This window comes from Pempheris klunzingeri, chromosome 1, assembly GCF_042242105.1.
Source record: "Pempheris klunzingeri isolate RE-2024b chromosome 1, fPemKlu1.hap1, whole genome shotgun sequence".
NCBI lineage: Eukaryota > Metazoa > Chordata > Actinopteri > Acropomatiformes > Pempheridae > Pempheris > Pempheris klunzingeri.
This window is the reverse complement of record NC_092012.1, coordinates 14,522,299-14,545,358: the sequence shown is the minus strand read 5'-3', so window position 1 is coordinate 14,545,358 and position 23,060 is coordinate 14,522,299. Positions and strand designations below refer to the sequence as shown.

Sequence of the window (23,060 nt, the reverse complement as noted above, 5' to 3'; positions counted from 1 at the left end):
ACTTTTCTTCAATCCTTAGATTGCATGAGGTTCCTGAGTTTGCCAGTATTTCTGTTGTCAAAAATCATTTTGACGTGAGTTTTGGTAATATACATATAACAGTATGTAGACCATCATTCACATCATGAAACCTGTAGTCTCTGAATGGTGAATAATGGCTTGTAGAAGGCATAATGAAGCTGTTCTGGCAGCATGTGTGTGTCAAATACTGTATGTGTGACTGAAGATTTGAATTTTATTTTATTTCAGTGATGAAATGGAGAAAATCAAGATCCCTAAAGACATGGACGATGCCAAAGCTTTGGGGACGGTGCTGTCCAAATACAAAGACACATACTACACCCAAGTGTTGGTGGCCTACTTTGCAACATATATTTTGTATCCTTGGAGAAAAACATACACACCTTTTGGAAAAATGTATCTCAACTTTGCTTACAAAATCTGTCAAGCAGCATCCCCTCCATGAGAAACTGTCAGCTCGAAATATAGTATAATATTAATAGTAATAGTAATAGTATAGTAATATTCACATGAGTGTTGAATCTACCAAAGCAACTCATGATGATGATGATGCTGAAATTTTGGCTCCAACTCATGCCGAATCTCATGTAAAGAAGTGTCCGTGAGCATTGGCTGGGATGTGCAGAAGGTCAAATCTTAAACTGCTTAAATTCTAGACAAAAGATGACCAATTGCTAATACTGGTTTAGTTGACCTTTTCTAATATAAAGACAAATTAGCTCGAGAAATCAAATCAAAGATCCTACAGAAAGATCAGCACGCTTGATCGCGTAGAGGAATATCCTTTTGATGTATTCACTATTGCTATTAAATGTGTGTTATAATTGGATTGTTTTAGCAGCCATTAACCTTGACACTTTTGACAGCCTCCAGACATTTGCAATCCCTGGATCTATCTTCCTCAGCATCCTCTCTGGGTATCTTTACCCTTTCCCCTTGGCTCTTTTCTTAGTGTGCTTGGTGAGTAAGGAAGAACAACGTGACGTGCGATTTAAAAGCAAATGTTGTGATGTGTAAGGAACAACTGTGCACAGAAATAGTTTCCTTCAGTGCACAAACAGTGAGTATATCTGTGACGTTCAAATCATTTCAAGAGGAGGGACAGACAAGCGATAGATGTCGTGTGTACAAAGTGTCATGTGGCGTTATAGCCTCGTTTGATTTCATTTGTTTCTTCTCCTCTGCAAAAACATGGTGATTGTTCTTCCTCTTAGATTCTGACAGACCGACACTAAAACGTGATGTTTTTTACCACGAGAAGCAGGAAGGGCAGTGGTTAGCGTGTGACAGAATGGACCACAGCGAGTCCTGTCAGCCATCATGTGCTTTGTGTGTTGCAGTGCTCTGGCCTGGGGGCTTCCTTCTGCTATATGCTGTCATATCTGGTGGGCAGACCCATGGTCTACAAATATCTCTCAGAGAGAGCACAGAAATGGTCCCAGCAGGTAAAAACCTTTCTGTTTGGATGGTTTTTTTTCCCCCTGCCATTTTGTAAGGCACATTTGCAAGTGCTCTGCTGTACAATGCTTTATCTCAGCTCCAAGGAAATTTGAAGGCTTAAGGTGGTTTCTCCAAAAAGTAATACTGGTATAATACATAATTTAGTAGCTGTTGCTGAAATGAATGCACTAACAAAGGAACTGATACTGTTTTATTATGTAACGCCAAAGTCAATGGCTGCGTTGCATTATATGTTATAAAGTTACAATATCTATCTTGAGACAGGTTTCTGTATCAGAGAACAGTTAAATCAACAAAAACTGATGATTATAAACTTCCCAAATTGGATTTGTTATGGATTTATTTTTTATAATTGGAGCTTTTGTATTGGATTGCAATATTTTGCACCAGTGTAACAAATATAGAAGCAATTCAGGAGATATGACTTAAGAAACATTCTGCTGCCATTTTGCTTTCAGGTTGACAAACATCGAGACCATTTAATCAATTACATCATCTTCCTGAGGATAACCCCGTTTCTTCCCAACTGGTTCATCAACATCACCTCACCTGTCATCAATGTGCCTTTGGGGGTTTTCTTCATCGGCACCTTTCTCGGTAAGGCTCTCTGTTTTCCCTCAGATTTTGTTTTGGCACTATTTGTTGTCGCCGACTCACCTGCATTCCACCTGGCCGATTCACAGGAGTGGCGCCGCCGTCCTTTGTAGCGATCAACGCCGGTACAACACTGTACAAACTGACCACAGCTGGCGAGGCAGTATCCTGGAACTCTCTGGCTGTGCTCGGTGTGCTCGCCGTGCTCTCGATCCTGCCCGTCTGCTTCCAGAAAAAGCTGCAGAAGAAGCTAGAGTAGCACACCAAGCACCTCAGCACCTCATCTGCTGGCTGGTCCCGACATCCCCTTCCTCTCGGCTCAGGAACATGCAGCTATTAACCAAGTTGCTTCACCGTTCTCGTACACAGCTGCCGCCGGTGGGAGAGTCTCGGACCTCCGGCACGACAAGCACTCATGTACCACAAAACGCATGCAGTGGTGGGTTGTCCCTGATATTAAGTAAAGTATAAACTGACCGCTGCTTGCACAGGTTTTTTTTTTTTGGTTTCTGTGAATTATGTTGACGTTAGTGGCACATCTTGTAAATGAGAGAATTTGGGTTTTTTGTTTATTTATGGCACTGTTCATTATTGTATGATTATTGCCAGAATATTAAAGGTGCTACTCGTAGGATGTTGTACAGTAAAACACCTTATTCTGATACTTGGATTTTTTTATTTTTTTTTTTTTTATATTATGAAAATTGTTCCATATGGCCTACGTTTCTAAAGCAGTGTCATCAGTAACATTTGTGTTTTTTTGTTTTGGTTTTTTTTTTTACATACTGGAACAACTTCTACAATTATTATGTTTGCTTTGGCAGTAGCATATCAACAACTACATCCTGTCTGTAGCACCTTTTAAGTTCCGCTCCCTTTTTAATTTTTATTTTAACTTTTGCTTCTGTCTTATTTCGATCCAATGAAGTGTACCACCACAGCAATAACTGTCACACTACTGTTTACTGGATTTTAGTCTTTAAAAAGTCAATTTTGCTACCTGGTGCTTGCCTCGGCAAACATATGCAGTGTGAGGAAAGACTGAAACTGTGCTGAAGAAAAATGTTGTGAATGATCTTAGTAAGTGCTACTTTTGTCGACATGTGGGTAAGTTCCCATGTTCTTCCTCGAAAGGTGCCTGGATCCTCTGCCACAAAATAGGCCTTTTTATTTTCACCCATTTCTGTTCACATTAGTAGCCTAAAGCAGCTCTTTGCCACTGTAATTTGCACAGAGCGGATTAAGGTGATATAATAGTTCCTCACAAGACATCTAAACTGCAGGATGCCGAACCCCAAGCGTTACCCAATTTTAAACTAGTATTTTTGTTTATTGAGTGAATGAGGATTATGCCAGCTTTATGGTAAGACACATGCAGCCCAGAATAGTCAGTGAAAAGCCAAACAGAATCATCTTTGTTGGTAAATGTAAAACCCAGGGTGAGATGGGTTCTCAAGTTTTGAGTATGGTGATGATAATGTACTTCTAGGTGAGTACGTCTCCACCCCACAATATTGTTTGCTCCAGTATAGAACTGGAGATGTTTTCCATACCATACACCAGTGCCCTCAATGAGACTGCCAACGGCCTGAGGTATCCATGACTTGCCTTGCATTTTATTGCTTCCATTCTTCACCAGGAAAAATGCATTATGATGCCTGATTTATGTTGTTATTTTCTGTTCTTTAAATCATTTTGAATTGCTAGTTTTGTCCTGTGCTATGAAGGCTTACAGATTTTTTTTTTTTTTTCTTTTAGATGTTTTTATTTTTGCCTGTGTACAAAGGTAACTTATTGCTGCTGCTTAAAAACTTTCTGGACGGTTACCAGAGACGTCGATGCAGTGAATGTACATGCAGGTAAATTATTTAACAGAGTTTTGCTTTAATCTCTTAAAATTGCACATTTATTAAGGAAGTTTGGTTTTGTGTAGTTTGAGATTTCCTGTTTTAACTTTCTTCACTGTCTTATTATTCAACAAATTTACTGTGTACTGCTGTAATATTATTAATCTCTCAAACCCAGATTTGAAATGATTACATAAGTATCAGTTTATGTGAAACTTGAGCAGGTCTAGTTTAAGATATTTATGTCTGAGCATTTTCTGCTCTCATAGTTTTTGTAGCTGGAAAAAAGCTATTTTAGTCAAATACTGTTGGATTGTTTTTATGGTTTTTACTGGATTATGAGAGACCTGCATTTTTACACCTGAGGTACATTGTTGTTTTTGGAAAATACTCACTGAGGTGGTTAAGTCAACTGGTAAATGCTATAAACTGGTCCTTCACATGCATTTCTGTCTCAATAATTAAATACAAGCTAGATTAAAGTACCGGAAGTTCTTCATAATGATAAATCTACGAAAACCCGAAGTATGAGTGATATTTAACTGACCCCCCCCCCCCCCCCTCCAATTTATGAAAATATTTAATCCCAAACCTATACTAAACTTTACTCTGAACATACACTCAAATTGGATATATTCTTACTGTTTTTTGTCCTATTACCCTATAAGATAAAGTGGGATGATCTTGTGTTAACCTTCTGTTAACATCTCAGAAAGCAGTGTTATTTTGTACTGAGCTGTGATGTATTGCAGTGTGAAGTGTTTACAGATTGCACATTTCTGTCCCTTAATCTTTAAAAAAAATATATATTTATTGAGTTATTAAAATTGTCTTTACAGAATATGAATATGAATCTGTTAAAGAAAAAAAGATCTGTAAAGGGCACATGTTTAGTCACGCTGTATCGGGGAACTGTTAGTGTAGTATAATTGGTGTTTATGGAGGCAATACTATAAAATAGATTATAATTGATGAATATAAACTCAAGATTCTTCAAGAACTTGGGGTTTCATGGCCATCTTGTATTCGGTTCATGGATCGACTTTGCTCTCTTTTGCATGTAGGACCACAGAACATGCGGTAAACATCAATGACGCATAAACAAAAGCATTTGTCTCTCTAGCTCAAACAGTTGCTTAGTTGACACCGACATTTTAATGTGTTTAATTAAACCATTAACAAATGATCTTACATGCTGAACATATCAGGGCTCACTAAACAAGAGTGAGGGTTTAGTGCCACCAGGTGGTGATATTGAAATATAAATGCAAGGCGGCAGTCTATTTGAATACCATGACATTCACACATGCACTCCAACATACTGTTGTGTGCGCTGCAGTGTGAATGCAAATAAATGTTCACAACTAATTCAATAGTAAGCATAAACACTTCAACACTGACAGACATGACCACACGTTGTGATGTCTCTTAGTAATTAAAAAGCAGGAAAATAGGATCAATGTGTGGATTTGAACATAGTTAATATTACTTTACTCTTTTAACTGGACATTCGGATGATTGGTGTTGATTTTAAAACTGAGTGTGTGAGCTTTTTCCATAAAATGTCAAATAACCTGGTGAAGAAATGTGGAACGGCCATTTTGTAACAGTTGAATCTAGTATGGATGTACCAACAAAACAAAGACCATTCAAAAGGGTAACAAAATCAGTGAAATGAACACATTTTGCCCCAGTTTTCTTCATTTAACATTCAGTATTACAGTCAAGCACTGTTCTCTGTGAACATTTTACAGCTATGTTCTAATCTACACTGAGAAAATGTATTGTTGTACTGTATGGTCTATCTAATCAATCAATCAATCAATCAATCAATCAATCAAAATTTATTTATATAGCCCTTTCCAACAGCCCAAAGGGTGACCAAAGTGCTTCACAGATAAAAATCAAAGGAATGATTTTAAAACAAAACATGACTTAAAAATAGCAGATTAAATAGACAATAAAAATAGACAGTATTAAACTAAAATCTACATATAAAAGTGAACACATACTGTATCTAACCAAAATAAAAGACAGGATGAAATGAAATAAAATGTCACATGCAGCTAGGTATTAAAAGCCTTTCTAAATAGTGAGGTTTTCAGTTTTGATTTAAAAAGACCAAGGTCGGTGATGGTGCGCATATCAGGGGGGAGCTTATTCCAGAGCTTGGGCGCAGCAGCAGAGAACGAGCGGTCACCCCAATGTTTATAATGTGTCCTTGGGACCTCAAGTAGGCGCTGATCTGAAGACCTCAAAGCTCTGTGTTGGACCCGTACAGTTAAAAGCTCAGACAAATATGGTGGGGCGAGACCATTAAGAGCTTTAAAAACAAACATTAAAATTTTAAAAACAATTCTTGACTGCACTGGCAGCCAATGGAGAGAGTTGAGGACGGGGGCGATGTGCTGTCGTCTGCGGGTGTTTGTTAAAAGCCGAGCTGCAGCATTTTGGACGAGTTGCAGATGGCTGATGGATGACTGGGAGATGCCAATGTACAGAGCATTGCAGTAGTCTAGTCTTGAACTGATAAATGCATGTATGGCTTTTTCAAGGTCAGTATGTGTAAGAAAAGGCTTGACTTTGGCCAGGAGATGCAACTGGAAGAAACTAGCCCTAACCACTGTGTTGATGTGTTTATCAAATTTCAGTCCTCTGTCTAACGTCACCCCAAGGTTTTTAACTGTTGGTCTAAAGGTTATTGACCCAACATCTGATGTATCCATATCCCTAAACACAATGTATTCCATTTTGTCTTCATTCAAAAGTAAGAAGTTGGACGACAACCACTGCTTAATATCATTAAGACAACTGGTTAAGCTACTCAGAGCATCACTTTTTGTTGGTTGCACTGGTAGGTAGATCTGAATGTCGTCCGCATAAAGATGGAACGACAGATTATGCTTTGCCATAATCGACCCCAGCAGCAGCATATAAAGGGAAAACAGGGTCGGGCCAAGAATAGAACCTTGTGGCACCCCACAAGAAAGAGAGACACAAGAGGAGGACAGGTCACCAATCATCACCTATCTAAAGGCCAGTGAAAGACCTTTACATCACATAATAATCAGAGGATAAAATTTTGATGCATCTCTGTCTCAAGAAATAAACAGCTGCAACTATTAAATAATAGAAGTGCTAAAATTATTAAGAATTAAAAGCTGATAACAAAGTAGACCACATTATTAATTATAATAATAATAATATGATGTAACTCTTTGTGCTGACAAGTCTAATATCAATCCCTGCCAGGTTCGTGCATTCCCAGTATCAGCCTGGTGATGCCTCTTGTATTTAAAGCAGATGATTACAGCTGTGGTGCTGTTGATGGACCACAATGCATTTCGACTGCAACGCTCTGATTTCTATGGATATGTGAAGGCTGTTAGAATAACTCCGGAAGTAGTGTAACTGTCCTTCAAAATAAGACAACCCTAGGTCTCAACCACGAAAACAATAGATAAAATAGTAATTAAAAAAACTCAGTATTGATAATTAAGAAGAATTAAGAGGACAGTACACGAGTCACGCTCAAAATGTAATGTAGCCAATGTTGATTACAGTCTTTATATTATTATAAACCAGGAACATATAGAATGACATATAGAACATTACAGTCAATTTTAAAATCCAAATGTAGCTATTGTACAGTATGGCAGTATTCTTACTACTAGACTTATAGATCTACTCAATATTGCACAAATTCTTGTTATATACTAATATTTTATGTATATGTTATTGTTTTTCTATATAATTTCAATTTGTTCAGTGCGTTTACTGTTTTTTTTTTTTTTTTTTAACATTTTTGTTTTTAAAAGCTTTGTTCTGATAAACCACGACAGATTAAATAGCTATTTGGAACAGTTTAAGTTCTCCTGCTTTAATAGTCGGAGAGGACGTTTTATTGTGAAGGGTCGCAGCCGGATGTGTCGTGGCCGTTGCCGTTAGCAGCGCAGGTTAGCTCAGTATCGGTGCTGATTTTCGAGCTTCGCAGTAACGTAGCATCCGTGATGGCAGAGAGAAATCACTTCTCCGAGGTCCTTTAATATGCTCCCTGTCGAGGGGATAAGGGAACCACCGGACCAGTCTCAAAATGACCACCGGCTTCAGCTCCGGTTCCTGCCGGTTCGCAGATTATTTTGTGATCTGCGGACTCGACACCGAAAGCGGGCTGGAACCCGACGAACTGTCCGGTAAGCAATGTAGCCATCGGGGTAAATGTCGGGCTGATGCTGTAGAAAATAAGGAAGGGGTGTAATAACATCAGTCCAGCCTTGTTAATTGGTTTTACTTAATTTTAGCGTGCCTGTCGTGTATGTGTTGGCCCCCAGTGATAATGTAGGTTAAGAAGAAGAACACAGAGCGAACATAACGTCGGGCCTAGCTCATCTTCTCTCCGCCTGTTCGTCTGTAATGCTCGATGAGAAGCGAGGGGATTAATGGCTTGTCATGTCTCTTTAAAGCACTGACATGAATTTTAATTCAAATGTTGTCGATAAATTCCCTTCTGATGTTTTTTTACTCCATATGTCAACGTGACTTAATGTTGCTACCGCGCAGTAATACGTAACTAGCAAGAGCAACACCACTCTGTGCTGTTAATTCAGGCACTGGTGGTGGTTCATGTCCATATATTGTTATTACAGCTGTAGATGTTGTCACGGTGGAGCTACAGTAGCTGTCACAGATCGGGTATCAAGGTAGCAGAACACAGGGGCAGATTAACCTGTCAGATGCCCCAGGGCAAAATACAAGAAGTGCCATTCCCCTCCATCGACCCCTGACATCTTCAGCATCCACCAGAGCGCCACTTTGTGCATGCAGCCATCCTCTTCATTAGAAGGGCACACCCTTCCCTTCACCAACAACTATATTAATGGCGTTAAGGTCTAATAAGAGTACAATAGGTTGTGACACTCCTGGATCCTGCTTATTTCTGGGACTGTGACCTTTTCTGTTATGGTTTTACCTGCATGCGCATGAGTGTCTGATTGAAAGAGAGTGCATTTTGCATATATCTGCATGTGAAACTGTGCCCTGAAGGTCCCTGGATAGTCTGGTTCTTGAGCATGAAACTGTGGGAGATGTCAGCATGGCAACAGTGCTGTTTATATTCTCATATTGCATTAGCCTAGTCAGCAGCTTTTCCAAAATGTACATTTGATCATACATGAGAAAATATTTTAGCATCTATCAGTAGGGGTGAGCAATATGACTATTGTTGGAAGACATTCTTGGAGGCTCCACATGGATCAAGACGATGAGTCCCAAATCTAGCCTGTCAAGCGATTACATGAGCTGTTACATAATTACAATTATTAGTTATTAGATGACAAGCTAATTCCAAATGTGAACAAGTGGTGGAGCAGTCACTTTGCGAAGCCGGTCGGGCAGCTATGACAACTGACAAAAGGCCTGTGACGTCTAAGACTGTATGTTACCATAACCGCATATTTTTCTCAAAGGAACGCGCCCCAACAAAGGCATCCATTTTGTCTTGGTTCAAAGCATTTAAACTACTTCTTTCAAGTGACTCATTTGTTACAGCAAAGAGCCCGCCCTACGTCTTGGCTCCACAAGATGAACAAAACGTGAACTTTAGGTTGTTTGTAGTCAAATCAGTGTGTTTAATCAATAGATTGGCATGCCTGTTCTTGCTCATGTATGTCTTTCCTGCACGTTGACATGTTCACTGTGATAATGTTGAATTTCCCCCATCTGCACAGATATTATTGGAATTCCCCTCAGAAGTTCAGCTTCACACCAACATGTATTAAAACACCCAGTGACTGTGTAAACAGTGGATTCTGCTCATAGTTGGAAAGTTATTATTCTAAAAACACTTGAAATGTTTTTTTATTTTCTGTGACACATATGTGCATCAGAGTTTCTGGAGTTGTGTGGTTAATATAGTTGGCTGTGAAAGTGCCTCCACCTAGAAAACAACAATGTAATAATTAATATTTTGAGTCTTTGTCACCTCTGGGAGTTACAGCTGATCCAATATGTCAGTGGAGATGGTAGTTGTCTTTGCTAAATAATAGTGTTTAGATGTTTAATAGTGTCATTGACACGGAGTATAATGATAATGATAATAATAATAACAACAACAACAACAACAACAACAACAATAATAATAATGATTATAAAATAAAACCCAATATGAAATAAAATAATAATAACAATGTTAGCCATGCTAACCAATGTGTTGAGGAATCCCTAAACGGCGAAGGGACCAAACAGGTCTACAAACACATTACATCGTTTGGACTTTACATAAGAAACGTTATGTATTTCACATTAACAAGGACGACGTGTTCGCTCATGTTGACGGTTGATGTGCGTCAGTGAGGCGCGCGATCGGAGTGCAAATCTGCTAACATGAAGCAGCCTTAAGCCTGTTGTGAGTAAGTGCGTTAAGGTGCCTAAGCTCTCACTGACCCGGTCACCGCTCCTGTACTCTTCTGGCTTTAGGCAAACAATCCAATTAGTTCTGCCATTTTTACAGATTTTTTAAAGAAATGTTTTTTGCACAAGTGCTGTTCAAGCCACAGCGAATAACGGGGATCGACTTCAGCGAAGAGTCTGTTTTATCTCTATTTTCAGGCCCTTTCTGTGTGATATATTGTGACTCAGCAGGTAGTGAGAGGCCTGCGGAGTCGGCTGTCGTGGCTGAAAGAAAATTCTTTTCTCCCTTTAAGCAATGATTTAACCAAAAAATCTTTCAGTTTTCAAAGGCTCAGCCGCTGCACTTCCTACTTTCACTTCCTTAGTTCAAGTTCCTGAAAGTAAAGTTCAAGAAAGATGCAACTATTCTGTTTTAAGAGACTGAATCCATATGAAAATCGTCAGAGTCGCATCAGCTCTGGCGTGTGATTATCTTTTCTTCAAAATGTGGTTTGTTTCATTGAGAGGCAGCAAAATTAACATTGCGACTTCTAATTTTGTGTCAGCCGATTAGACAGCTGTCTTGTTTGTCTTTGTTTGACTCTCAGACACTAAAATTATGAGCTGCGTGACTACTATGTTCATTTTTCACTCATGTATAAGACCTACATAAGTAGAGGTTGCTTTAAAATACAAAAACCTCAGGAATAGAAGTAGGTTGTTATATGTCAAAAAATGTCCCATCTCCAATCTTGAAATGGCTCTGATGTCATAAATGAAATGTTTTTTTTTCCCAGTTATTGTAAATCTGCTGTTGGGGATGTGGTAGGGTTTCTTTTAAGCCCCCCTGACTAGACAGAAATGTAACTGGTTGAAAGTTTGCACAGAAGAACAAACGGGGGTTCTGTGGTCAAACATCCCTGAAGCTGCTCTACTTACTGCAGGTTGCTGCTGTTTACTGTAGAAAGAGACTAGGGGCTTGCCCTGAAAAACTTTCAGTTTTGAGAGGAAACAGTGTGGAAAGTCCATTGTTACAGGTTGTATACGGTTATGTCAGCTAAACATTAGAGAGGTATTCTAGAGGTATTTTCTACAGTTCTTCGACCTTCTAATTTAAGAAAAAAAAAACTTGAGGGAAAAACAAAGGTTTGTGCACTTTGTTGCAAGCATGATTCTTTGTGTCAGTCTTTTTCACAATTAAATCAAAATACTGTAAATGCAGGGTAATGCAGTAACGTTTCAGGTATCATGTGTTTGCAGGTAGATTAGTACAAAATGCAAATCCTGAGAAATCTCTGCTGTAAACCCAATTTGGACGAACAAATCTGTAAATATGTGTACATTTGCAAATTGTAAAATACTCTAATAATACTGGCATTAAAACAAGAGCCAGATGTAGTAGTTGGCAACTACTTTGATAACGTACTTTGATTAATCAGTCGTTTTCTGGTTCCTGCTATCGGGGGCTTGGGGAAATTATAACCTATTAATCAATGAGGCAGCTTCTGACTTGTTTGCTGCTTTTGGTTGTCATATATGATAGTAAACAAAATATCTTTGGGTATTTATTATGCTGTTTTGACAAAATGAGACATTTGAAGACTTTAAGCTTTAGGAAATTCTGACAATTATACAGTAATATAATTTATAAACAATTGAGAATCAACGTGAATCAATACTGAAGATACTGGAATGAATTGCAGCACTAGATTTTTTGCACTGGGCTTTCATGGACAAAATAATTAAGCAACAAAGGGAGAGAAGAGTCATCCCACTCATTTATGATGAAAATGATCATTAGGTGCCGCCCTGTTTAATGCTGCACTAGTTTTATTCTGAACAAATGCTTAATTCAGCCGTAACTGAAAGACAAAAAGAAGTCATGAATCAGTTTAGAGGCAGATCATCTTATCAGAAACAACAGATACTAAGGATGTTAATTTAAGAACCTCATTGTTATTACTGAATTATTATCACCGATCATTAATCCATAACTGTATTCAGTGATTATTAATCATCAAATGATAAACATCTTAACTTAATGTAAGCTCGTCTCATTGCCATTGATAGATCATAGGTGCCGTGAATGAAGTGAGCTAAATGAAACTTGTTTTCAGTACGGTGTGGTGGTGATTTATGTACAGTGAAACACAAAGAAACCACCGAAACTTTCTTTAAGCGCAGTGTTTGGCAGCACAGGGAGGACCTGATTAGCATACGTATGACCCTGCAGCCTCACAGGCGACACTGGAAACACAGGGAGCTGAGGGACATAAGTACACTCGCACACAGGCTCCACTTATTCAAATGCTAAATATCCTTTTGAATTTCCCAGGCAGCCTCTCTCCCCCGATCCTACTCAGCAAACAAATGGGGATGAATGGCTCAACATGAAAGCTGGCTTTAAATGCATAATGTTGGCTTTCATATTTTCACTCAGTTGTTTATTTATGGGCCTGTAAAGGTTTTTCTGTCAGTTCTGTTTTAGAAAAAAAAAAAAAATCTGCTTGAAAATGCATCGGGGGGAATTTTTCGAGGCAGTTTGAAGATTTCAGTTACAGATTTCACGGCGCGTTGAAGCTGCGTTGTATCTTGACCTTTACTCACAAAATCATTACAAATTCAGAGCCTGATCATAAGGAAACTCAAAGAAATACCAGCTCATAGGGCTGTAATTAATTATTACTTTGAGTGCTATGGATTTTATTAATTAATTTCATCATAGAGTGAAACATCAGAACAGATTTAAAGGTCTGAATTATCTTCACCACAGACAATTTTACATTACTCTCAGTTTCTCTACAGCTTGAATTGGCAGTTTGAAAACTCTGCCGGTTGAATCAGAAGTGCCAAAGATGAACAAATGCTTTTGGAAATGCCTGATTTTTTTTGTAAATATAAAAAATCAGAAGAAAAACCTCTGTGAACTTTGGGTTTACTACTCCCAAGGTGCATTTTGGGAAGAAGCATCCAATCACAGAGCTTAAAATTCTGTGACGTGCACCACAAACAGCAGGTTAAGCTGAAGATTACAGTGTTTTGAAAAACATACTTAATACAATCTACAGCTTAAATTTACTTTGATTCTGGGTCAATTTTGGATGAATTCAGCAACTACTTGGCTGCTTTCTCAGCAGCAGTGGTGACAGAGGCTCATGGGTATTGTAGTATTTAGACCCCATCTAGTATGCCAGAATGCTGGAGAGAGCACATACATCTGGATTTATTTAGCTGACAATTTATCAGCTAATATTTTCAGATGTTAATTATATTACCACTTTGCACTGAAGCCCTCATTGATTATCTGGTTAATGTATTATCTGTTGTATTAATTTGGGATATTTTCTATATTCAAGGTTGACTTTTTCTCTGAATAACGACAGTTCTCATTGTGCCCTGGCTAAATTAGATGTATTTCTCATCAGTGCTGCTCCCTGTTTGGACTTTGTGATGGATGTCAGTCAGCAGTGTAGACGTGCTCCTGAATGGAGAAGGTTTATATTCATTCCCATCACGGTAAAATAGTTAAACTGGCTTGTTTTTGACTAGAAGAGTGCGTATTCCTGTTGGTCAAGTTTGTCAGCAGCCCAATCCTGCGGTTGCTAACAGATGTTTTGTGACCTGGATTTTCAGGCCGCCATGTCAAAGCAGTGTAAGATTAAAACATCTTCCTTTTGGCTGTCTGTCTGGTGTAGATAGTGGTCTGGCTGGGGTTTTTAATTCTCACTGACTTCATTTCTTACTTCAGGTTCATGATTACATGCCCAAAGTGTATTTTGACTGAATATTTACAGGTTGATCCTTTCTTCCTTCTTCGGTGTCTGGAAACAATATGCCTCCTAGGCAGACAACGTCACAGTAGGGAAAGCACAGGTACAATTATTTACAGTAACAGTGACTGCATTGCGTTTGGACGAGCCAGTTTCACAGCCCTGGAGCTGTTCAAGCTGCACATGATCTATTACTGGGACACCTACATGTAACAGAGCCATAATTATGCTACCTGTACTCTTCCTTGCATGACAAGTCAAAGTGTCTGCTGTGAAAATGGCTTGTTACGGTATCAGCAGAAGTTAATCATGTCAACGTATCAAATGTCTTAGGTATAACATCAGATTCAGACACTGTGAATTCATAGCGTTGATATTAAACTCGGGAGATTTTCATAGACTATTTTGACGGTGTAACATTAGCAGGTTGGCAGGCTGAATGGGCATTTTGCTACATTGAACAGAGATTGCTGTTACAATAGTTGGTTCAGATGTTAATTTGCTTCTCAGTAGCTGTGAACAAATAAAATAAATTAATTTACTGATTTTGAATATGCAGGCTATTGAACTTGTCCTTCCTTTATGTTGTCAGCTAGTTCTTTTGTTGCGGATTCTTTGGCAAGAAAATAATTTCTTAGATTTATAATTCTGAATAAGAGGAACTGTGCTGGGTTTCCAACAAGACCAGTGCAATTAAAGGAACTCCCTGACATATTTACATTTTTCTTTGCAAGTTACTTAACCACTTTGCTGCCCTAAAGCTACCCAAGAACCACGGTGTGGGTATTTTTGGCATTGAGCCTGCGGAGTGTTGTTCCCCACTGATTTTAATGAGGAAAGATGGCGATATTGTGTCAGTGCCAGTTTTCAGTAAACTTATGTACCAGTTTAGAAGCCTTTCCCACACTGTAGGAAGTGAAAAAAATAACATTGCAGAAACTATTAGTGAGATTTTATCCTTTTAATTGAAAAAAAACCCATGTTGTCTCTACTGGGAGTATATGCTGTGAAGGCTGGAGTTTAAGCTGAGAGTGAGCTATCATGTTCTGTCAGCACCGGGTCCTCTGGGTGAATAAGCGTTGATGTTTTTGCTGCTGAGCTATTTTGAAGTGTTAGCAGTGTCCTCGGCACATTCTGCTGCGGGCACTCAAGCCGAGTCGTGTTTGAATTTAGCTTCATAGTCAGAGACGTACATCCCTTTATGTCTGAGCCTAGTGGGCCACGCTACAGCTGTAGGTGCGAGGGTGTTTGATCACAGGAGGGCTGCAGAGCTGTGGGTGGTCCCTGGCCGTCAGGATGAGGGAAGACGGCGAGGAGCCAGAGCCCAGTGACGCTGCACTCCCACTGCTACCGGTCCACACTGTCAGTCCCTTTGGCGGAAGTGAATAGCAGATCAAGCTAATGTTTACGCTGTAGAGTTTGTTGGTGCTCGTAAGTGTCGTCCCCCTTTGAGCCAGGTAGCTTGTAATTAGCACTAATTACCAGGTGAAATGTTGAAAGGAACACCTGTGTAGTCTCAGCCTGGCAAACTGGGAGAGACCATGTTATCCTACGAGGATACGAGGCACAATGGCAGCATAAAAAAAAAAAAATAAATAAAAAGTTTATATGTAATTAATTTGTCCTAGAGAATAGTATATGATAAGAAGTGTATATAAGGACCACCACTGTGATCATTTTATGAGAATTGAAATTAAAAGAGAAATATTTTGGCTCTTATATCCTAAAAGCCATTTTTCAGTTTTAAGATTTCGGCTTTTGATTGGAGCATTTTCTTTTATTTTCCGTTTCAGGATTTTCAGTCTCTCTCTTCATTGTAGTATTGCCATCCAAAAAATATATGGCTAAATAATATATTTTAGGTCAGTGTAAAATGATTCTCCATGCTCCACACATGATGCCAAACCTTAGTGTCTGTGTCGTCATCTTTTGTTTTGTCAGAGAAGTAATCACAACAGTCAAATTGAGTGAACCCACAGAGGAAACGTTTTGTTACATTATTTTCATCATTTAGTAAATTTACATTGATTTAGGCTTTTTTGTGCTCTCCGCATTTTGCTTGTCAGACACAAATGTTTTGGACACAGCAAGTCTCCTGTGGCTTTCTGTTGGCATATGCTGTGATAATTAACGTGTGATTTTCACAAGCAACAACCTGTCCTATGGTAGTGCAGAGGCCTATTGTGTGCAAACTGTGGTGGTGATTTATACAAATTGAACTTTAGCACAAGCTATGATATGTTAAATCTTAAAACTTCAAAAAACAAAACAAAAAAACAGTAATTTAGGCTGTTGGTCGAGCACAGCAACATGTCTCCTCCAACTTGTTCCACGGCCAGATGCGTCCAGATGTTTGTTGTATTATTGTGGGTCTTGACTTCGTCCTGACAGAGTTTACAAACAGTTTCGCTCACATCACCGTGCTCCATGTCTGTTCACAACAACAAAAGTCAGTTTGTTATTTTAGTTATGTGCTTGAAGGATAACTCCAGTATTTTTAAACCTGGGCCCTATTTTATTTTATTATTTATTTATTTATTTTTTACATATTTTGTGCCCAAAATGCGTGGTTGGTATAAAAAGGTTTGGAATTGGTCCAGTTGGGCGAATGGGAAACAACGGCTGTAATGCAATGATGTAATCCTTCAGCGCAACAGCCACAGTCAAAGCACGTCCACTAAATGTGCTTGTTTTTGCCAACGACAGGCTTCAGATTCAAAGCTACCAGACTCCACTGACAAATACACTAGTTTTACCTCGAAGAGCACAAAAGTTACTAACACCAAACTAAAAGAGGCAGTGGTAAACCAACAACGAGTATATTTGAGAGGTAAAATTAACCTTTTTGTCAATGGAGTCTGGTGGCTTTGAACTGAATTAATGGCCGTTTCTGGTGTAACTAAAGCTCCGTCTCTGTAGAGATCCTTTCAGTAATGTTGTCAGATGCTTTGAATAATAAGCTGAGCTTGTCAGTAGCAAAAACAAGCACTTTTACTGGGCGTTCTGTGACTGGAGTAATTGGCCTGAAGGATTATGTTGCAGCCGTTGTGGCCCGCTCACAGCCCGTTCCCAGCTTTCAGCTGAAACTTTTTGTACCTACCAGCCATTTTGAAACTAAAATATGTAAAAAAAAAAAAAAAGTTATCCTTTTAAAACATTTTTGTACTCTTAGAACAAAGTTTAAAAAAATGCATACTTTGAGTCATAATTATGGTATAAAAATGTGAAATAAATGATGAGAACCTGAATCATTTTCCCCTCATCCCTACCTATCATAATAATCTCACTGTCTGATTTATCTGTGGTTGCTGATGTTTTTGTAGTCTGAGTTGCGTTCCTGGCGTAGTTTCTTCCCCGTGGGCACTTTGGATATGAAAGTAACCAACAGATTAAACCACCAAATCCTTAAGATTTTTATTCCCATGCCAGGATTCGCTTCACTGTACTTAAGAGTCTAATTTAAACTTGTTTGTTCCACTCAAGAATAATAAGTCTGTGGACTTACATGGGGGATACTGCGTGGTTGATATATTTGGGAACAGATTATTGTCAACCTTTTTCCAGAGAAAAGACAGATCTTTCATTCATCAATCCAACCAGGATTGTCAGTAAATGATTAAACATACATGCCTTGCTCAAATAGAGAGAATTGATGTAATCATCAGGGATGAGAGCTGAGGTATTCGTCATGTTTTGTCTGTGTGTGTGTGTGCTGCCACTGAGTCATATTAAAAGTGCAACGAAGACTGATTTCCCTCACCGGTAACGGCATGATCCACAGAACATCCAGGAAGGAAAGCCCCACTTTCACATCTCACAGGCCCGAGAGCAGTTTTAGTTTGAAGCTGACATGGTGTAACTAGAAAAGAGTTGACGGCATGTGTCACACAGCTCACATTTGGCTTTGACATGCTGCATGAATGTGTGTGTCTGCCAGCAGGACTGTTTCATCGGTGCCTGGCAAATGTTGTGCATGAAGAGGACAGCAAAAAGCACTGCCTGGCTGCATAAAGGGTCTTTTTTTTGGTAAAATGTTAGATAATCTAACTCAGCTCTGGGGGCCAGTCAGTATGCAGTAAAAGAACAGCTATTTAGTCTGTCAGCCTCATGACTGTCTGCTGATGGGATATACATATTAGATCAATTTACCACACTTGAAATGTTTATTCACATTGAGATTAAAAGGGCAAAATGCCATAAAAAAGACCAAAAACCAAGAATGATTTGGTTTCTCAATAATTCGCAACTTCCATAGCATGTCTGTGGCATTCATTCCTGCTGACGAACAAAATATTTAAAAATTAGAGATTCTTTTTTTTAATAAAGGCTCAGTGATTCCCTAAAACAGTTGCATAATGTAGCTTTTAGTAAACATTACTCAAATAGGAGTAAATAGTTCTTTTGTTGGGAACTATTTTCAGCTATGGATGAATACACACTTGGTGCTCCAGTGAGTATTCCCGCCTGCAGGACAGATGTGTAATCAGCGCTAAATAAACGATAATGCCCGTGTTCATCATAATGAACATGTCCCCTAATGCAAAACAAAATATAGCTACAGCTTTGTGCTCTTGGTACTAAACACGTCAAATGTCATCTACTGCCATCAACAGGTCAAAATTCTTGTCCAGTACACTTAACTAAAATGGTGAACATGTTAAGTGTTATACTTGCAGCCACGAGAGCAAGCAGCAACGTTAGCATTTAGCTCCAAGCACCACTGAGCCCAGGTACATCCTCACAGAGCCGCTAGCGTGGCCGTGGACTCTCTGTGGTGGGAATATAATCCATACAAGAGAGGTATGGATTTGCATGAGCTCCAGACGATGAGGAAACTGTGACGCACAGAAACACTGTATCCTTGTATCATAACTCCACCAGCTGGCTTGAATTAGCATAACCACCTGACTGGACATTGTCCTGTGTCTGTGTGCAGCCTGTTCTTAGAGCTGAGCTTTGAGAACAGGGCTGTCCGGATGTGTTCACACAAACTGAGAAGTGATGCGCTACCCATCCACAAGCAGACTTTTAATTATATTTTTGTTTTATTTGTTGTGTAGCTTTATGCCAGTATATAGAAGCTACTAAATTCAGAGATGGGGCCAGAGGAAATTTGGCAAATGAAGGTAACCCTCCCACCACACACACTCCTCCCCCTCTTAACCTGAGCTCAGCTTCAACCCTTCAACCTTTAACCTGGCACACCTTTTTTTTCCCCCTCAGCAGCCCTCTTTTGTTACCGCAAATTCTGAGTTTTTGCAGTTATTTTCTGCACAGGTGTGGGGACTTGGCCTTTCTGTTTTGCGCACTCTGATTTGTCTCCTCCTGGTTTCTCCTCTCCCCTCCTCCCTCTCCCTCACATCCCTCGGCAGCATCTGAACAATGAGCTGATGTTTGACAATCACTGCTTCACTGTTTCTCTCTCACACACACACATGAATCCAGTGCTGCCTGTGCTGGCATTGCTTGGTCAATGTTTACTCTCCCCCCTACACTCTGAATGACTTTTCAGTACTGCCTTGGTGTGTGCATCACTTCTGCTTCACTCTGGGTTCAGATCAACTCAATTTGTGCTTTCTATAATTGATTATTTTGTTCCTTTGTATTGCCATTAAAGCTGTCAGGAAGCATTAAGATCCATAGATTTAGTTTTTCTCCAATAAAAAAAAAATCTATTTTAGAGTATTAGATGCCTGTTTGAGTATTTTATTTTGTTTACTTTCTAGAACAGGATGCAGATGACAGCTTTATATGATGCAATACAATCTTCCTCTCAAGACAAATATGCTGACTTGCTCTTTCCTCTGGAGTTGCGCCTGGCACTTAAAACCTGCTTCTGATCAAACTGTTCTTCTTCTGCACCTCCATCCACTTTGGGAGACTTGTACTAACTGTTTGTCTCCATTTTTGCTTTTGCTCTTCTCTCTGTTTGTTTCACTCTCAGGTGAGAATTTTGAGCAGAGTCCATTGCGGAGAACCTTTAAATCCAAAGTTCTAGCACATTTTCCAGACAATGTCGAGTGGAATCCATTTGACCAGGATGCAGTTGGCATGGTATGATCTCTATACAGTCATGACATTTACTTTATATTCGAGGAATAATAGCATGCCTAGGAGATAGGCACTATCATAAATTAATATAAACACTGGCAAACATATGCACAATCACTTAAGTGAAGTTGGTGTTAAAAGCATTGAAGTGTGTTCCTCTGATATGCAGTATTATTACACAGCTTTGTTGAATGCTGATTGGTCAATTCTACAGTCCGTTGTTTGCTATGGACACAATTCTGATAGTGGAACCATTAAAGTCATCTTGAAGTTAATAAATTCATATTTTATGTGAAATTATTGATTTCTTTAATATGAAGCTGTGTAGTAATATGGATAATGTACAGCCAGCCGGTCATTATTCAGACTGATTCAAGACCCCTCATAGCTCATGGTGCATTATCCCTTACTTAACACATATACAAGACAAACTAAATTTAGCAGTGTTCTTAGAATCATTAAAGGATGGGTCACCATTTTGGAAATCGCTTTCTTTCGGTGTGTTAGATGAGCGGATTGATACCACTCTTGTGTGTCTAGTATGAGTCAGGAGGAAAATTACAGAAAGAGTCATGGCATAACTGCTGAAAACCAGGCTAGTCGTGTTGTAGTTACCTGATTTAACTCCCTAAACATAAAATTGTTTGTTGTTGAAAAAAAAGGTACATCATGGTAATGAGCTTTAGAAGTACAGGTAGGTATTTTTTTTAGCTTTGGACAGAGCAAAACTAGATGTTTCCTCCTGTTTCCTGTCTTTATGCTAAGCTAAATTAATCGCCTTTTGACTCCAGCTCTGTTCTTAGTCTGCAGACATGAGAGTGGTATTGATCTTGTCATCTAGCTCTCAGAAAGGAAGAAAATTAGCATATTGCCCAAAATGATTTGCTAAGCTTTAGACAACAAAATTGAGTAAAATATCTCTGGTTTCCAGCTTACTTTTTCACCATAAACTTAATGACCCTTTTCAACAAAAGATTAGGTTCTGATGTTGTCTGATTTCCCTTCACCTCTCCTGTCTGTCCTCTCACAGCTCTGCATGCCAAAGGGTCTGTCGTTCAGAACGCAGGTTGATTCTCGGGAGCCTCAGTTCCACTCCTTCATCATCACCAGAGAGGATGGCTCTCGGACTTACGGCTTTGCCCTCACCTTCTTCGAGGAGGTGACCAGTAAGCAGATCTGCAGTGCCATGCAGACTCTCTACCACATGCACAACGCAGAGCAGTACGACATCTTGCACACTCCCACCTCACCGCCCGAAGACCAGAGACACCCACACTCCCAGCCTCGTCCCGTACTCCACGCTGCACCCGCCATATCCCGCCTGCAGCGCTTCAACTCGTACGACATAAGTCGTGACACGCTGTACGTGTCAAAGTGCATCTGCCTGATAACACCCATGGCCTTCCCTCAGGCCTGCAGGAAGGTGCTGCAGCAGCTTCACCAGGCTGTCAGCTCCCCCCAGCCCCCACCCCTCCCGCTGGAGAGCTACATCTACAACATCCTCTATGAGGTGCCCCTGCCACCCTCTGGGCGTTCCCTCAAGTTCTCAGGCGTCTACGGGCCCGTGGTGTGCCAGAGGCCGAGCACATCTGAGCTGCCACTCTTTGACTTTGCCATCAGTGAAATGTTTAATCTGCTGGGGGTGGAGAACATTCTCCAGCTGTTCACCTGCGCCCTGCTCGAGATGCAGATACTGCTGTACTCACAGCGTAAGTAGCTGCTACTGTTACACTCGATGCTCTCATGTAACCTTTAGCATCCAGTCCCTTTAGGATCTATTGATTATAAGTACCCATATATCATGCTCACGTTACAACCATAATTTTAAAACAAATACAAGTAGTTAGGCTCACGCTGAAATCCTTTGTGTAATTCATTAAAACTATTTCTCTGAAGAGCTGAAAGTGGAGAAGCAAGAAAAAAAATCATGCATTATGTGTAGAAAGTGTTTTTTTTCTTTAGAACAGTGAGATCATGCTCCTGTTAGTAGAGGCAGTCTCAAGAGATGTCTTTGGATCAGGGGATCAGGATATATCAGTGTCATGTCATGAGACTAGGTATTATCTGGGGACTTGGTTAAGCTTTAAGGCTTTCTTCCCTGTTGTTATAGATATACACTGTGAATGGTTGGAAGGAAGGCCTCAAAAATATTATTACATTATAGATCCTTAGTTTTATTATCTCATAGATATGATATGATTAAGTTTCAGAAACATAATGGTCCTTGAGTAGTTTAAAAGCGTAATGTCCTCGAGAGAAATTTTTATTTAGAAATAGGGCTGTGCATTATGACCAAAATCTCATATCCAGATAGCCTATAGGTCATTTTAGATCTAAATAATGATATGTATCACACAATTTGCGTGAATTAATAGTTTATATTGAATGACCAAATGGCAAAGCCTATTTCTCATAATGTTTTGAATTATATATATAATTCTTATATACTTAGAAATTTGATTATTTTTCTCCTTTTTAGTTTTTGGTTGACGTCCTTCTCCTTTTCAAAATCACTGCATTTTGTGTCAACACAACAAAATAAGCAAATACTATAATGTGAAATTTTCTGTTTTTCTGTTGTCACTCAATATAATATCATCATATCGCACAGTCCTATTCAGGAATAGTTTCTCTAAACTGACTGATATTCTGGTTTCATGGGTTCTCTTTGAATTGCATTTGAATACCAGGACTTAACTGTTTGGCCGCTGATGTTTCATGGTCTGACATTGTGTCACTGCTCCATTGCCGCTCCATAATCCAGCTCTACATCCAACATCAGAAGTGCTTGGATCTAAAATGTCTGTAACTTTGTCGTATAGAAACAAAACTGCAGCTGTAGGCTAAGACGCATGTTTCATATGCATGGTGGAACTTCTATTCAAGAGATTACGTAACCTGTTGAGTGTTTCCATTTAAGTGATGCAGT

General features: G+C 39.3%; 2 protein-coding genes across 4 annotated transcripts in view; both read left to right on the top strand.

The window, feature by feature from the left end:
- Nucleotides 1-23,060, top strand: part of tmem41b (transmembrane protein 41B) — a 47,193-nt gene that overhangs the window by 2,810 nt on the left and 21,323 nt on the right. Inside the window, exons 3-7 of one of the 2 annotated variants that reach the window (XR_011584483.1) lie at nucleotides 250-378; nucleotides 888-981; nucleotides 1,362-1,466; nucleotides 1,941-2,079; nucleotides 2,166-2,567. Coding sequence is in view for 1 of the 2 variants with exons in the window: in XM_070836197.1 (XP_070692298.1) it covers nucleotides 250-378; nucleotides 888-981; nucleotides 1,362-1,466; nucleotides 1,941-2,079; nucleotides 2,166-2,335 (637 nt within the window). In the remaining variant the exon portion in view is untranslated. Of the gene's footprint in view, nucleotides 1-249; nucleotides 379-887; nucleotides 982-1,361; nucleotides 1,467-1,940; nucleotides 2,080-2,165; nucleotides 2,734-23,060 lie in introns of those variants that run through there. The other variant, XM_070836197.1, reaches the window with a different exon arrangement.
- The window catches only part of dennd5a (DENN/MADD domain containing 5A), a 34,730-nt gene continuing 19,597 nt past the window's right edge, over nucleotides 7,928-23,060 (top strand). For both annotated transcript variants that reach the window (XM_070849238.1, XM_070849154.1), the window contains exons 1-4: nucleotides 7,928-8,116; nucleotides 19,141-19,206; nucleotides 20,025-20,134; nucleotides 21,162-21,840. In XM_070849238.1, coding sequence (XP_070705339.1) covers nucleotides 8,017-8,116; nucleotides 19,141-19,206; nucleotides 20,025-20,134; nucleotides 21,162-21,840 — 955 coding nt within the window. In that variant the 5' untranslated portion in view covers nucleotides 7,928-8,016. The remainder of the gene's footprint in view (nucleotides 8,117-19,140; nucleotides 19,207-20,024; nucleotides 20,135-21,161; nucleotides 21,841-23,060) is intronic.